At 33.8% G+C, this 17,921-nt stretch overlaps 1 protein-coding gene across 1 annotated transcript in view; it reads right to left on the bottom strand.

Moving 5' to 3' along the window:
* ATR (ATR serine/threonine kinase) overlaps window positions 1–17,921 on the bottom strand; it is a 117,259-nt gene that overhangs the window by 62,227 nt on the left and 37,111 nt on the right. The window contains exons 17-21 of the mRNA XM_063113819.1: window positions 17,595–17,687; window positions 15,448–15,578; window positions 12,483–12,626; window positions 9,616–9,709; window positions 8,608–8,733 (exon numbers count right to left, since the gene is read on the bottom strand). Of these exons, the coding sequence (XP_062969889.1) occupies window positions 8,608–8,733; window positions 9,616–9,709; window positions 12,483–12,626; window positions 15,448–15,578; window positions 17,595–17,687 (588 nt within the window). The remainder of the gene's footprint in view (window positions 1–8,607; window positions 8,734–9,615; window positions 9,710–12,482; window positions 12,627–15,447; window positions 15,579–17,594; window positions 17,688–17,921) is intronic.

Here is a 17,921-nt window from a genome sequence, read left to right as displayed (position 1 = left end):
TTCTTTAAATCCATTACACTTTTGAGTCTTTCAAAAGTTTTCCTCTCATTGGTTTATACATTTCCTGTTAAACTTATTCCCAACTACATTAACTTTCCCTGTTGCTACTGTAAATGAAGTGTTCCAATAAGTTTTCTACTGGTTATTTCTTGTTAAATGAAGATTATAGTTTTATATCCTCCTACTTTACTGAATTCATTTGTTGTCTGAGTTAGTTTTATCAATAATTCTCTACAACATATATTACCATCCTGCCAGAGCTTGGGGGTAAGAAAATTTTAACATTTATTTGAGGCTACTTTAATGTAGCACCGACTTACGTTAAAAGTGTCACTCATTTTATTTGATTATATAGCATTCACAACTAAAGTAGAAAAACATTGGAGGTTTCTCTTGGTCTGAGGTTCCAAGCTCTGAGGTAGTCATTTTCAATGATTCACAAGGAAAGAAGTTGACCAGAGTTAAGCAACCAACCTCACTTATTGATAACTAACCAATCTTCACCTTTAATTTCTTAAGAAAGCCAGCAGAACTTATTGGTTTTACTTAACTCCTTTATATTTAAGCATAGAAATTCAGTTTTTCTGAATGGATATGCATCAGAGTATTCAATATGAAGGGAAGATTTCTCAATTATAATAGAAAATTGGCAAACAGTGGTGACCCTGAATAAAACAGACAAGATTAATCCCATTCTTAAATTAACATATCAAATTGAATGATCTACATAGATTCTAGAACATATTTAATTTGTTACCAAGTGTTGTTGGAAATGTGAGACGTTTATTACTATATGAACCTAGAACTTCTTATATGATTCAGTACTTACATATTGTATATTACGGTAATATAAGTTCATGGAAACTAGGGCCTTTTTATATATAGCCCATAGATCTATAAATATAGTGATTTACATTAACAGATTGCTAAATATGAACCATCTTTGCAATCCTGGAATAAGTCTCAATAGAAATTGATGGATACTATGTTAATATATAATAATGTGTACATATGCATTAACAAAATATCCCAGCACCGGTTGAGACTTATTCCAGGATTGCAAACATAGTTCATATATAGCAATCCATTAATATAATTCACTATATTTGTAGATCTATGAAGAAAAATGATACTATTATTTCCATAGATGCTGAAACAGCCTTTGACAACTTTTACGCCCAAATGAAAACACTCAAGAAAACAGGAATTGACGGATACTATCTCAATATATAATAAATACGTACACATACATATGTATATATGTAAATATGTATATGTGTGTGAATGTACACGTGTATGTATATATTATACATACTTAAGGGAAACAAGAAGCATTCCTACCAAAAGCAAGGTTTTCCATTATCTCCACTACTATTTAACATTCAGTTGGAGATATTGGTCAATGAATTTAGACAAGAGAAAACAATCAGGCATGAGAATTGGAAAGATGTAAAGCTATCTTCATTTACAGATGGTTCGCTAATATACTTGGGGAATATTTTTAATGTGAAATTGAATTGTTTGATATTTCATTTAGAATTTTTTGCACTGATATTCATAAGTGATAATGATCTTTAATTTTATTGTTTTGTGCTATCTTTTTTGGTTTAGTAAACATTGTTATATACTGCTCCTTAAAAAAAAAATTCAAAACTTTCTTTCATTTTTTGTGTTCTGCAACAGTTTAAATATCATTGAAACTTCTGGTTTTAGAAGATTTTATAAAAAATCCTCCTGTGAAACCATCTGGGTCTGATGCTTTCCTCCGGATGAAGTTATTTTACAATATTCTCTATTTCTTCTACAGAAATTAGTCTTTTAAGCTTTATATTTCCACGGGAGTCAATTTCAATAAAGTATATGTTCTAGGGAAAGTGTACAGGCTTACAAATTTATCTCTATAAAAGGGTACAAAGTAGTCTCTTGTGATTTTTAGAAATAGGTTTTAAAATACACTTTTTCAATGGCTATTTTTCTCTTGTCATTTCTTTTTTACATATCAGTGCTTTCTGCTTTTTTTCTTCATTGGAGATTTCCCTATTTTGCTATATTTTTCAAAGAACTAGAATTTTTACTTATTAATTAGTTTTACTGTTTTTTCTATTCTCTATAACATTAATTTCTCCTTTTTATTACTTTCTTCCTGTGCTATCTTTTCTTAAATAACGACTTTAATGAAATATAATTCACATACTATAACATTCACTCTTTTAAAGTGTACAAACCAATGGTCTTTAGTATATTCACAAGTGCAACCATCACTTCTATTTAATTCCAGAATATTTTTATCCCATTAGCATAACTCCACATTTCCCCTCAACCTCCTAATCCTAGGCAACCACTAATCTACTTTCTATCTCTATGTATTTGCTTATTCAGGAATGCCAAGATTGTCAGCAAACCACTAGAATCTCTCAAAAGGAACAAACTCTGCAGATACTTGATCTCAAACTTCTAGCCTGCAGAATTGTGGGACAAATTTCTATTGGTGAAGCCACCCAGTTTGTGGTACTTTGTTATGGCAGTCCTAGCAAACTAATACAATGAGCAAACTAATACAATGATCCATTTTTGTGACTGTTCCATATCCCCTTTAGAAGAAGGTATGTTTCCATTATCAAGGTGTAATGCCTGACATATATTCATAATGTCTACTTTATTATATTGTTTAGGTCTTCTATATATCTATTTTTAAACATTTGACTTATTTTATACCGAGTGGTATAGTAGTCTCCTATTATTTAGTTTCTATGTATATCTCCTTAAATTTGTTTTGGGTTTATCAAGGTGGCTGGTATGTTATTTGGAACATATATATATTTGTAACTATTGTATCTTCTTTATGAATTATATCTTTAAGCATTAGAAAGTACCCTTTTTTGGTCGTATTAAAGCTTTTTTGCTTTAATTCTATTTTGTGTGTGGCACAAGGAAAATTCTTGCTTTCTTATACTTTCCACTTATCTCATATAACTTTGCTTATCCCTTTATTTTTAGCCTTTCTGAATCACTTTGTTTTAGGTGTGTCTTGCATATGGCATACAGTTGTTTCTTGCTTTTTAAGTCAATTTGTATATTTTTTTTCATTTACGGTCCTTCACATTTATTAATATGACTAATATGCTTGGCCTCAATTCTGACAGATTTTTTATCATAATACTGTGTGTATTATAATTACTGTGTTTTCCCCCTCCACTCTATTTTATTTGCTTTTCAAAATTAATTTATTTAGATAAGGAAGAAAGTTTATATTTTTATTCTAGAGTTATCCTTTATATTAATATCTTTTATAATGTCTACTTCATGGTGCTGATAACATCAAGGTCCAGGGTTCAATCCCTACACTTGCCAGCAGCGAAAAAAAAAAAAAAAAAAAAAAAAGATGTCCACAGTCCCTTTTTTTCTTATTTAACTTTCTATAACTAGTTTGCCAGTTTTGTATTATTTTATTTTATTTTTTGGCACCTGGCCAGTAAGGAGAATAAAACCCTAGGCCTTGTTTCCCATTTATTGCTTATTCAGCAATTACTGAGCTTATTTTATTTGCTCCTTATTCTGTTCTCCTCCCATTTAAAAAATTGCATTATTTCTACTTTATTAGAATAAGTAACATTTACACACAATTCTCCCATCTTTGACTCACTGTTGATTTAGTCTTAGATCTACAGTTAAATACAGTTATGTGTGGCTAAATTATGGGGATACATTCTGAGAAATGTGTTGTTAGGTGATTTTGTTATTATGTGAACATCACAGAAAGTGCTTACATAAACCAAGAATCTATGGTCTTACTATATACATCTATATTACATGATATAGCCACTGTTGTATATGTGGTCCATCCTTCACTGAAATGTTGCTATACAGCACATGACTATATATAAATAGTAGCCATTGTCCTTTTGCCAAAGTCTCCCCAATCATCTCTTGACTGAATAAAACATCCTCTAATATATCTCTTAGGAAGGTCTCACTTGTGAAAACAGTGCTCCTTAAAGTCTTGTATGTTTAAAACTATGTTTTTATTCATGATACTCTAAGGAAGCTTGACTCTTTCTTGACTCATACTTTAAGGCCTTGATGCTTCTGAAAATGATGCTATCCTTTAGACCCACTCTGAATATTGCCTACTATAAGACCAACCTACTTTTCTAGCCCTTGGAAGTGATTTTTCAAAAAATTTTTTTTTGCCTGTAAACCCTGAAGATTTTTTATTACTAATGTCTAGGATATGTTTTAGAATGGACTATTCTGGGGCCAAATTTCTCCATTACACAATGGGTCCTTTCCGTAGACTAATGTAGATTAGTCTTTTATTTCCATAAAGCTTTTGTGGATTATAGTTTTAAATATCAATTCTGTTCTATTGTTTGGGTTTTTTTCTTCACAGAATATAATTATTTGTATGTAAAATCTTCTTTGCCAATCCTCCATCAACTACTTTTTCTTTGATCTTCTTTACTTTCTTTACCTCATTCTTGTTCTTGATTATTTTGTATGCTTTTACTCATTGTCCCTTACTAAATTTTCAGTCAAATAAATTCTCCCCTGTGGTCTTTGTAATTTAATTTTCATTTCTTCAATTTCTTTCCCGAGTTCAGCCACTTTCATTTCATATCTTCTTGGTTTTTGTCCATTTCTCTCATTTTTTCAATTTCTTATTCAATTTTTTAAATATCTGTAAATGCTTGCTTGAAATATTTAAGTTACAGTGCTAAGTTCAGTTTTCATTCACTGTCTTCCACCAACTAGTTTTTAAAAGGAATTGTCATCAACTGAAAGACTTTCATTTTCTCTTTTGTCTTACAGTAACCTTGTATGCACATAGAATACATATTTTTTCTTTTCATAGTGTGGACCTTCCGTAACAGCTATATTAGTAAGAGTAAGCATTTTGTAGTGCCTTCAAGATTCCTATCTCATGAGTACCCATATCAGCATAGTGAAGTGCAATGGGATGGGGTGGCAGGCAGTAGGAAATGGATACGATACATCTTCAATTTGTAAATTTTGTTTATTTCTGCAGGACCCTTCAAGTTCTCCCTCTTACTTTTTTCTTTCTGTTTATAATTATGTCTACAAAGAGTACCTTCCCCTCCCTATTCTTTTACTTCTTCCTGGAAATAATGATTTGCAGAGATTACAGCCTTGGGATGTGCAGTATTTTACCTGTAATCAGTACTCTGATGTACCACATTTTGGACCTTTTTTGAGTAATGTTGCACTTAGAGTGGGACTGCCCCTTTTTTGTTGGTGGTTTTATCTTTGCTCCATCATTCTTGGTTCCTCTTTCTCCACTTTCTTCCTTTTTATACAGTCTCCTTAGAATCTAACTGGTCTCAACATGAGCTTGAGACATGAGCTCCAGAGATACCTCTGCTAGTTACAAGTAATTTAAAGTTCATAGTAATCTGAGTCTCATAGTTATGTTGAAGTTGTGAATTATGTATGGCTTTATTTGCTCTCCTTTGTTGCTTTTTATGATGTTTTGGAGGGTAGGTAGAGATTCAGAATTAGGCATCCACCATTATCCTAGGACATCCTGCAAGTCTCTAGCAGCATTATTTTCAATGGGTTCTTCTCTGATTTGTAATCAAGTAAAATACATGTTTTCATTAGAATTCTGCATTGCCTTCAAAATTTATCTTGGCTTCTTACACACTTCTTATCCTTCTGGGATTTCACCAAATGGATTTATTCAACCTGAATAGCATCGATTTTCAGAGAAAGCAGAGATTATATGCTTTCTTACTTCGATCTTTAGCCTGATTTTTTGACATAGGAGTCAAAATTTTCTGCCATCCACTTAACTTAGTAGTCCTTTATTCCTTCAAAAATGTATATTCCTCCTTAAAAGTAAGAAGTAGAAGCTGTCATCTCTTCAGCATCAGTGACCGTCTGGAGGTTACCCATCAGTACAGGGCTTTTGCAGGGTCGCTCCATTACAATAGTCAAGTATCTAAGGCTACACCAACTACCACTTTATTAATTTTCACATCACCTTTTGGAGTTTGCTTTGTTGCCACATTATACCCAAACATTTGTTAAGCCAGTTGTACCACAACTTTAGGTCTATTTAAAAATAAACACCTCCTTTCAAACTACTCTTAGAGTGTCTTTTGCTCTCTCTGTGGCTAAGATATGAACTTCTAAAACAATACCTTTTGCATTTGTATTTTCATGGACTCTAACAGTATCCACTACAGAGACTCTTTGGCCTGTTACCCTATTATCTTACATCAGTTTCATGCTCTGGCATTCTTATAGACTCAGCCATCTTGTAGAGCTGTACTCACCAATACAATAGCCATTGTCTGCGTATGGCTATTTAACTTAAAATTAAAAATTCTGTTCCTCAGTGCTCAAGAGAGCCACATGTGGCTAGTGGCTACCATTAGACAGTGCAGATATAGAACAGTTTCACTCTCACAAAAAGTTCTTTTGGATAGTGCTATTCTAGAGCTTAATTCAACAATCTTCAACTTTGATGCTATCTTCTTGCCACAGCTGGGAAAGAATCCATTTCTGTCTCTCTCTGGGCCAGTATCTGCTGGGGAAGATATGTGTCTTTGGACTCTTGTTCTATTCTTATGTCCCCATGGATCCTTGAAGTCCTCCTTGCCTTTATTTTTTTTTTTATCAACCTACTGTAAATTTATCTAGCTAGATATAGATGCTAAACTAAATTAATCCTTATGTTAAAAAAAACCCCATGGCCTAATGCTACATTTTGTAAAAAACAATCTATGGCCATTATATCTTATTCAGACTATTCAATCTGACCCTGAGGACTTCTGCAAGTACAATTCCCTTCTTATTCTGCCTAGGTGTGGAATATACTAAAAAGCATATGTACTTCACAGGGCCTGGTTTTCCAAAGTCTTGCAGTTTCCAATATGGACCTTGCAAGGACAGGACATTTCCCTCAGGCTATAAGTCTCTGGTGTAAGATAAAGATTTGTGGCACAGCAGGATTGCTGGCTCAAGGACAGACTAGTTACTGATTGTTATGTAAAGATACTGCAAAATTGCTGTAAGAAGGAATGTTTGCTAAGATCAAGCTTGTGTTGATAAGATCACTTAATTGTCTACTGGAATGTCATCTGGCTTGTTTCACTGAAAGTTACCAGCCTATACTGTTAAACTATAACCCCACCTATGTTCTCTTCCTGTAACTTCCTGGTCTGGAAAATAAATGCAGGAAGAGAACCCCAATTCGGCGTTAATTTCCCAAGGAAGGGATCCCTCTCACTGGAGGGTTCCCAGGGAAGTTAACCACTTCGGGGCCTCTCACTGCTCAAAAGAGATGGGCTTTGAGTAATCCTTTGCATCTCCATCACCCAGGGGACGAGGGGTAACAAATTTGTGGGGGGTGAAGCAACACCTAGGTAATCTATTAGCATTGGGTCTTTACATTGAAGGAACCCCAGTCAGGGAATTACCACCTGTAATATATCTTTGTGGCACAGGTGGCAAAAGTGGGGCAGCTGTGGCTTTCCCTGAAGAGTATAAGAAACCTCCCTGAGTTCTCAGATTTAGGCATTTACATCTACAAGGGATGATTGAGATGAAGTTTCCTTATGTTAAACTATGACCATGCCATCTGTTTGGAAATAACCTAAACTAGAAAACCTCCATGCCAACAGGAGAGACTCTTTGTTATTCATGTCTCTATATTAAACTAAAAAGCTGGGAGACCTTTAAGTTATCTGGAACCCAGGTAGAGGTTTAGGGCAAAGGCCAAGCACAGAGTAGATTCACTGTAGTTTAAGGCAAGGTTTGAGGCAATAACATTGACAATGTAGATCCACAGGACAGCATAAAACCTAAACTGGAGGAGATTCGAGGCTCCTCACATCTGGTGGGATCATCTCCACATCGGCTGCTACCCACATTGGTTATACAGGTTGACTGCCCCAGAAGCCATGAACTCACTACCATCACGTATATCTTTTGTTCTAGGTAAATACTTGCTTCTATCATGGAAAGAAACAACCCAGTTTTGTAATACAATAACTCATGAGGGTCTTAGGCTCTCACATTTTATCATATGGGTTCTTGATATACAAAAATGAGTAATTCAGTTAATTTTTTTCCAATGTATATGTTTACAGGACTCTGGTATTTTAAATGCTAATTCTCATATCATCAAGGTTAGAGATAATCTACATAATGTTACCAAGGAAAAGAATAAAGTTCACCAGCCCCTTGAAAAAGTAAACTTAAAAATTTAGCTTCATTAAAATTAACAAAGTTAACTTAATCAAAGTGTAGAATGGCAAAATTGCTGACATTTTATGTAAACAAAAACTGCTGGTATACAAACATATACATCTTAACTGAGGAAGATGCAGTAACGTAAAGTATAACCATCAAATCATGACTCTTCAAAAACAACAAAAAATTCTGCAAATCTCTGGGATTCAGGCTCAAAGGGAATCTCATGAATTACTGATTTTTAGTCAGATCTCAAGATCTACGTAAAATAAAAATAACTTCTTTCATTGAATCTACTGAATGTCAAACAAAAATGCCAATCTGTCATCTTTTCTTTAAACCTCAAATCTTTCCTTTCTATGGCTTTTTAATGATATCACCTTAGTGTACCTGATTTTTATACAAGGTTTCCTTCAAGCTTGTAAGAGCATGAATACGAACATCTACATTTTCATGTTGAATTGCTTTCATAGATAGCTGAAGAGTTGTTTGAAGATTAGTACTCTCAGAAGTCTCCTATATAAAGAGTGCAGAGAGACATACCTTATCAACTATTTTAACAACCACTTCTAAAGGCCTGAATTCGCTACTATACATCAATAAAATCAGTTTTAAAAAATAATAAAATTTCTATCTCTTCCTTTCTACGGCATGTATAATTTTTAGTAGTTCTCAGGGAAAATGATTTTATTCTAAAATCTTTAGACCTGGAGAAAAATTTTATTCCAATTAAATAATCTATTTGTCTAAAAATAAATGCTTCTTGACAAGAAGTATAAGTCTCCCCTAACTTACAGAGGACTACATAACAGACTTGAACTAGGTCTATAAATTATGCAGATATTCACTCCTTCCTTTCACTAACCAAAGTGACCCCCAAGTTCAGATATCCCACTGTCTGCCCTGAAGTGCTATGGAATCACCATTAATACTTTCATAATTTCAGAGAGCTCACTAGACTTGAAGATACTGAAACTAGAGATTGCTCCCCTTCTAAAGCTCAGGAATCATTCAGATCTGACATTTCTATACCATGGTTTATAGCAAAACAAAACTAGAATCATCCCACAGCTTTTCTTTCTTCTCATGGCATGCAGCAGTAGTGGCTTCCTCTTTTAGGGACTGTAAGTAAGGACATACAGACCTGGGTAGTAAAGGCACAAGAACTGTATTCTTTGCTCTTTGTCCTATCTAACGCCATTACATCTTTAATCTAAATGCTAAACTTCCCGCCAAAAGTCATGGATTCATAGTAGCATTATACAGTCACCAGGAATTAGCCACCAGAATATGACTATATTATCCCTAGAGATGATTCCAAAGGATCTTTAGTCAATGTATTGAATTGTATTGGGATGTATCAATGATCTCTCAAACCATAAATAAAAAATTAAATACCTTTCTGTATTCCTGGAGAACTGCTTTTATCTTTGTTAATTCTGGATGATCAGGCAAAAAATATATTTCATGAAGAAAATCTTGCACAGCATCCCTGGTAGTTAGTTGGAATAAAAAGCATTATTTGCCAAGAGTACGAATACTGAAAAAATGTAAAGCAGAAGATGAAACTAAGACCAACTTATTCACTTAAAAGTGCGAGTTCATTACTGACATGCAAAGAACTCTTCCTAACCATGTCTAAGATTTTCAGCTAAATTAAGAGAGGCAAATAACCGAAGCTAAGAAAATCACCCTATGATAGTCTGGTGGCCCTCAATAAACCATGCTTGTCAGTATGCACACCCAAATATATAGTCTATTCCTCTTTAATCTGGGTTGGGCATGTCACTTGCTTTAGCCAATAGACTGGCAGAAGATATGCTGTGTTGGTTTTGGGTCTAGGTGTTAAAAAGGTCTGACAGCCTCCATTTTTGTGTTCTGGAGATCCCTGAATCACCATGTAAGAAGTCTGGCCACCAACATGGACAAGCCACATAGAGGGAGAGAGGCTCTGAGACCGCATGGATAGAGGGAGAAGGCCGGACCAGTCTCTGCCAGCTGATGTGGCCACACATATGACCACTGGCAAGACCAGCAGAAGAACAGAAAAGCTGAGCACAGCCCAGATTGCAAAATTATGAGCAAATAAAAATGTTCATTGTTTTAAGACATTAGGTTTTGGAGTGATTTACAATGTAGTAATAAATGGCCAAAGCCTAGCCCCAAACAAATCCTCATAAAGAACTACAGTGAAAATATAAAAATAATCCTTACTGAGGCTACAATTTTTAATTTGAATCCAATATAATAAATAATTTTTCTGGGTCCAAGTATAAGTGTTTCTAAATTCTAGTCTCATTAACTCATGCAACAAATATGTATTAAGTAACTACTATGTGCTACTATGCACTAAGCACTATGAGGGACACTGGGGATGGAACAATAAACAAAGCCAAAATATATATATATAATTTCTTCATTCAGGGAGCTTAAATCTTCTGTCTAGCACTGAGAGAAAGAGGACTTTTCTTGTAATATGAAAAATGTAGAGAAATGATTCCTCTATAATAAATAGAAAAGATATGATTATAGACACACAACACATGACAACATTTCGGTCAACAACAGGCCACATACATAATGGTGGTCCCATAAGATTATCATACCATATTTTTACTGTCTTTTCTATATTTAGATATGTTTAGATACACAAATACTTACCATTGTGTTACAATTGCCTATAGTGTTCAGTACAGTAACATGCTGTACAGATTTGTATCCTAGGAGCAATAGACTACACCACATAGCCTAGGTGTGTAGTAGGTTGTACCATCTAGGTATGTGTAAGTGCACTCTATGATGTTTACACAATGACGAAACTACTTAAGAACTCATTTTTCAGAAGTATACCCACCCCCATCGCTAAGTGATGCATAACTGTATTTGCATAACAATCTAAAAGACATTCAAAAAGTGACCTAAATTAGTGATTTTGTTGTTGTATCACATACAAAATATCAAAATATCAAAAATAAAAGTATTTTAGTTGAATAAAAACACATTAACACATTAACCTTTCCTTTCTGTGTGCTATCTGCCTGGTTGGACAGTTACTGGAACTGATTAAAAGGAATAGCAATAGCACACAGGCGAGCAGGAAAATAAGTAGAACTTAAAACCTAACTTTTCAGGAGCAAAGGAACTGTGATACACAACAATAAGTGAAATAACAGAAAATATTTAAAAATATATAGGAAGACATTCCAGACTAAAAAGTAGCCTGAGTCAAAAATACAAACGGGAAGGAGTAATGCAAGTTCTGTCAATAGCAGTCCACATTGGCTATAGCCTAGTACCCATTTTGGAAAACTACAGGAAAAGATTTTAAGAAATAAGGTGTGGCCAGATTTTGGAAAGCCGTGAACATCAAGCTAAGCAATTTGAAACTTATCAGTTAGGAAATGGAGAATCACAGAACACCTTTGTATGCTCTTTGATACAAAGAAATGTTTTTAAAAGACTGTTCTAGCAACATTATTGCCTTGGGTGGATATTCTTCCAAAAGTTAATTCCCACTGTAACTGCTGAGTATGGGAAATACCATTTTGGTAATTGCAAGGTGGGGCCTTGGACAGTTGATTAGACTGTAGGACCATGCTGTAGTGAATAGATTAATTAATAATGGTGGTCAGGGGTGTGGTTTGGAGGGTTTTAAAAAGAGAATGAGGAGGTTGGTCTCTCCTCTCTCTGCTCTACCATTTTTGCAATGTGATACTCTGCCATCACTGTCGCCACCACCAAGGCTCTCACCAGATGTGTAAACAATAAATTTCATTTTCTTTATAAATCACTCAGTTTCAAATAGTTTGTTATAAGCAACAGAAATTGACTAAAACAAATATGAAGAAAAGTGATAAAAGCTTAGAGGCTGGTTCAAAGGTTACTGCAATGAAGTAATAAGAGATTCAACTAAAGTAAGCTGCAAAAAGTAAATGAATATCCCTCCTAACCTCTCTCATGCTATTTCACAATCTGCCCTTTAACTGTGAGAAAAAAGGTAAATTTGGCTTCATCCTTTCAGAACTAACAAAAAATATTTTTTAACTGCTGACCTATTAATAAAGTTTTCAATATAATGATAATGTCACAACCGAAATAACACCAGTTCAATATGTAATTGCATACCAATTACTTTTGTTTACTAATGGACTCTAAAATAAAAAAAGTGAACAGTTCCTCATTACCAACAGAAATCTTAATATATTGATACATAAAAATACAGTAGAAAAAGTTGCTAGTTTTATTATTAATTCCAGTTACAATACCTGTTTTCAATTATGAGGTAGTGAAAGATAGCTGCAGTTTCTTTAGGCTGGATGTGTATTAGAGGTAACAAAGCCACTATTACATGACTAAGAAGGGAGCCGAGATAAGCATGATCCAGGCAACGAACAAAGCAGTCCCAGGCTCTATGTGAAAAAACAAATAAAAATTAAGTTTCATGATTTTTCATATTTGTAAAGCTCCATCAATTAGTTGTTAGTTGAAGAAACAATGATACATACAAATAATAGATTACAAGTTAGTTTAAAAATGGAATTAAAGATCAGTAGTATAAGGGTACTTCAAAAAGTCTGTGGAAAACAGAATTAAAAGATAACACAAGTCTTTTCATAAACTTTCTGAAGACCACCTCAGATATACTCAATCTATATCTTCAAATTATAATAAGTAAAAAAAGAAAGGTGGAAAAAAAAATGTATGTGTGAGTGTGTGTACAATTTGTTTATATTTTTAAAAAGAGGACATACAAAAATTAACAAAAATGGATACCTGTAGAGGTCAGGAACGGAAGCTAGATTTCTCTGAGTATAACTGTTACATGGATTTGAATTTGGGACTATGCAACTAGTAGAGGGGGCACCCCCTCAAATTTTAAACAAACTGAAACAATTGAGCCTAACAAAATCAAGTTGGTGGCCCATACACACTGAAAATATTTACTTCACCAGACTCGAAAACACATTAGTGTGACTGTACATTTCTAACAGGATACATTTTAAGGACAAAAAGAACTTCCAAGAAGCTTAGACTACATTCAATAGTCTTACTCTTAGGAGCAGTAATGAAACTGTCATATAAGTATACAAAGAAAGAAAAATTCAGTAAACGTGTAATTATAAACCATTAGGAACAAAGACACAGAGCATAATAGAAAAGAAATAAAATATAAAACCAAAGAGTTAAGTAAAAACTATGTAATCTTTAATTGGAATTGGAAATATAAACTCAAGATTTTTTCCCCTTTATAAAATAATACAAATTATTATTATTTCTAGTAGCTCTATTCATTTAAGACTTAGAAGCAATGACAAGTCAGGAGCAATGAATAGGCCCAATGAGTGCCCAGACTGGGAATTAATCTGGGCTCAAAGGAACCAGTGCCAGGGCTCCTTGAAGAAATTGCTGATTCTGGGTTAGGGGTAGGAAATGTTAAAGATTAGCCTAGGACATCTTGTCATGTCAGAAAGGACAGAATTTAAAATGGGATCATGTCCAAAGTCACAAGTACCAACTTGAAGGGACTCCTACTGGTTTAAGATGGCACGATTTCAGCAATAAAAAGTAGTGATTTATCAAATTTATCAAAATTTAAGTGATCAAAATGATACAAAAAAAGAATTTCACTGGAGGTTGCCAGGGCACAAAATCTATATTCTGACAAAAGATAAGTACAGGGAAATATTCAAGTATTTATCATGCCTGTTCTTTATGAACTGCTTTTTCAGGGTAGCCAAATTTTTATGAAGAGTTTTTTGTTTGTTTTAAAATGCCAACTAATAAACACAGAAAAAATAATAAAACTAGAAAATTGCTATTTTATCATCTGTAGTGAAATAATGGACTTAGGCTATGAGCATTAATTAATGTTAAAATCCTTAAATCAAAAATTAATGGGGAACTTTTTAATAGAGGCATTCAGGCTGATAAAACTTAAACCTACTGATTAATCTTAGTATCACTAAAAATAGACAATATGGCTCATGTTATAGCAAAACAGAGCATAAAGCCTTATCTATGAAGTATTTTTTCTTTCTTTCTTTCTTTCTTTTTTTGCTGGCTGGTTCAGGGATTGAACCTCAGACTTTGGTGTTATCAGCACCAAGTATGAAGTATTTTTTTCATCGTCAAACATTTGTATCTTAGTATCGGTTTATATGAAAAACACAGGGAGGAGGGAAGAGATAGAGGAAAAAGTTAAATTGGCAATCAGCCAAATTCTACATGCCGAGGTTTTATTGGATTGGAAGAAGTAAAACATGTGGGGAAGGGATTAAAAGGGTGAGGCTGTTTATAAGAGATACTTAAGGGGCCAAAAAATCAAATGTGTAATATGTGGATGTTTGTTTGCCTGCCTGCTTGCTTGCTTGCTTATTTATTTGCTTACTATCTGTTTATTTATTTATTTATTTTATGGGCAACCCTCAGAAACAGAAGAGGTTCAGAGAGCTCCCTGGACCTTGACTAGATTCTGATTCAAACACACCAACATCTTTGGAAAAAACATCTTTGAGACAATTGGAGGACATGTGAATACAAACTGAGTTTTAAATAATGTTAGAAATTCCTATTAATTTTGCAAAGTATAATAATCCATGACGGTTATTTTTTTAATGCCCTTATCCATTAGATACATCTGAAGTATTTACAAGTACAATATGTGATTCTGGAATTTTCTTTAAGTACTTTAACAATAAAAAAGGCAGAGGTGGATAAGTTAGATTAGTAATGCTGTTTAGGTTTATCCATCAAAACAAACAAATAAAACCCAAAACAAACAAACAAAAAAAGATAAGTAATGTTGATAACTGCTGAGGTTGAGAAACAGGTCTACAGGAGTTCATTAACAAGTCTTCTATTTCCCAGTACGTTAAAAGATTGCCATAGGATGGGCTGACCGGTTAGCTCAGTTGGTTAGAGTACAGCGCTGTAACACCAAGGTCAAGGGTTCAGTTCCCCTTACTGGCCACCAGAAAAACAAAAAAATACAAAACAAAATAAATCTTTGCCAAAGATATATAAATTAAATGACAAAAAAAAAAAAAAAAAAAAAAAAAGACTGCCATAAGTAAAGCTTTTTTAAAGAAGTAAATACATTCCCTTTTCAATAAAAATAAACTTTCAACCTTAATTATCTACGGTATGAACTCAATTTCCCTCAGGAATAAAAACTGAAGGCAGTGCAACTGGGAAATGCAAAAAAATTAATGAACTCTGGCAACCACTTACCTGCAACACAATTTAGGAAAGTCATCCTTGAATCGAAGGCCAGTTCTCAGAGTGGTCATCATCTTCACCCTCACAGAACTGACATGTTTGGGTCCCATCAGCTTCATCAAAGACATCAAACTGTTCAAAGCCTATAAAGTAAGTAATGCTTTAAAATAAAGCCTATAAATAGCTGCCAGAAGATGAGCCCTAAGGACAGGTGCTTCCCATCCAGATCTCAGGGTGTCATCTATTCTGAAACAACAGAAAAGGTCTAATAAATGTTGGCCAGTTCATCTTGTCCAGCTTCTTATGTGGGAATAATGAATTTGAAAAATACCAGTTGAGTTCTGAGTTTTCCCCCTTAAAAGTGACTTGTCATTTTGGTCCAATGGTCCTCTAAAACAGTAAATTTTCAAATTTATAAAGGGAATAATACATATTATTTAGTTTTCTTCCTATCTATCCCAAACTGCTATGCATCACATATATAAACTGAACTGAATAAGAAACACTTGAATTTGAGAGCCTTGTAAAAAATTTTGCAGTAAATGGAATGAATGCTTCATAGTGATTGCTAGTAAAGGAAATTTTTGTCTTAATGACACTAAATTCAAGATGTCCTGAAGTGAATTTAATAAAACAAACAACTGATGGACATACCAAGAAAGTAAAACGTGTAAAACACAGAACCAGACCTCTTTCAATAGCTCCAGGTTCTAATGAAGGGGTAAAGAAAGTCTCTGGTGAACTTTAACTATGGGCCAAAAAATGCAAGCTCTTTATGGTTTATAATACAAACTCTAGTTTTCTTAGATTCAAGGTCATTCTTTCACTTGGGATAACAGTTGAAATAACAATAAGAAAGAAGCCATGTAGATGGGATAGAAGTTGTTTGGGGGATTAAATTAACTAGTTGACAACAAAAGAACAGGCACTGGTTGCTGAAATTTGCAGAGCTGAATACTGTATCATATGTCTTTCTTGGCTTCTTAAGGTTATTAAGAGAAGGGGAGTGCAGACTGAAATAAAAGCTTCCTTTCATGAGTTTTTTACTATAATCTTACTGACTATAGAGTTGGAAAACAACAAAAAAGGGAAATTTTATCAATACCTAAAATTTTATCCCAATTAATAGGACAAAATTTCCAGTGTGACAAACTGGTTTTTTAAAAAATATTTATTTTAATTTATCAATATACAATATAGTTGATTTTCATGCCCCTTTACGAACTCCTCCTTTTTCTCCCTCCCTCTCCCTCCTTCCCCCCATCAACATCATATCTGTTCACTTGTCTTAACAAAATCAAGGAAATGTTGTAATTGTTGTGTCTTCTTCCCTTGCCCCCAGTTCGTTTGTATATTTACTTATTTTTTTAGCTCCCACAAACAAGTGAGAACATGCGGTATTTCTCTTTCTGTGCTTGGCTTATTTCACTTAATATAATTTTCTCTAAGTCCATCCATGCTGCTGTGAATGGTAGTATTTCGGTTTTTTTTATAGCACAATAGTATTCCATTGTGTAGATATAAGGTGGTGACCAATTGTTAACAGGAGTCATAATGAAACTTCACTGTGCCACAAGCATTTAAACATAAATTGACAAATACTGAAGTTGCCTTACTTTATAAAATCTAACATGTCTGCTATTGAAAACACAATGGGCCATGAACCACATCAAACTAATTTGAACAAATGAGATTTGATTAATGTGACTTTTGTTTGGGATATCAGTGACTGCTAGTCTCTTTCTTGCATTTGGCTAGACATTGTAATGATGTAAGCCTGAAACCATTGAGGTCACTACCTGGCACTTAAGTATAGAGCCAACCCAGGTGAATCTGAGCCAAGAGATTGATTCTAAGAACATTTTTAAAGTCCAGAATCAAGTTATGCCTGAAGCTACATTATCCTCATACTTTTAGTTACAGAGCATACAAATTTCTTTAAGCCAGTTTGGGTTGGGTTTTCTATTCCTCATAAACAAAAGAACAGTTCCTATTTTTAGAATCCCCCAAAGTTTATACAAGTTATTCAGCAATACAGAATGTTATATGTTTGGTTATTTCTCATCTTTGAATATCTGTAGCTAGAAGCAGAAATCATCTCCTGCATATTCCATACAAATTCTATTCTAGAACTCTGGAACTCAACTATCACTACTTACCATTTTCTTATCTTCAATGCCAACACTGGAGCTCAGTAATTGCATGTTAAAAAAGGCCAAAATACCCAACAACTTGGGTTGCAAATAATCAGCCTAAGGAAAAACAAGATGATATTATGTAAGTTTTATACAGATCAAATATCTTAAATTGACAAATTAATTATTTAATTAACAATATTTATATTTACCTAACTAGATTAGAATATTGGAAATAAACCCTTGATGAACTAAGTTTCTCTAAAAAAGCACTGTACCGACCAGCCAAAAAAAAGGGATGAAGTTTCTCCAAAAGCATACATCTAGTGTTTAAGTAAAATAGAAAAACTG

This window comes from Cynocephalus volans, chromosome 11, assembly GCF_027409185.1.
Source record: "Cynocephalus volans isolate mCynVol1 chromosome 11, mCynVol1.pri, whole genome shotgun sequence".
NCBI classification, from domain to species: domain Eukaryota; kingdom Metazoa; phylum Chordata; class Mammalia; order Dermoptera; family Cynocephalidae; genus Cynocephalus; species Cynocephalus volans.
This window is presented reverse-complemented; position numbering and strand designations above follow the sequence as displayed.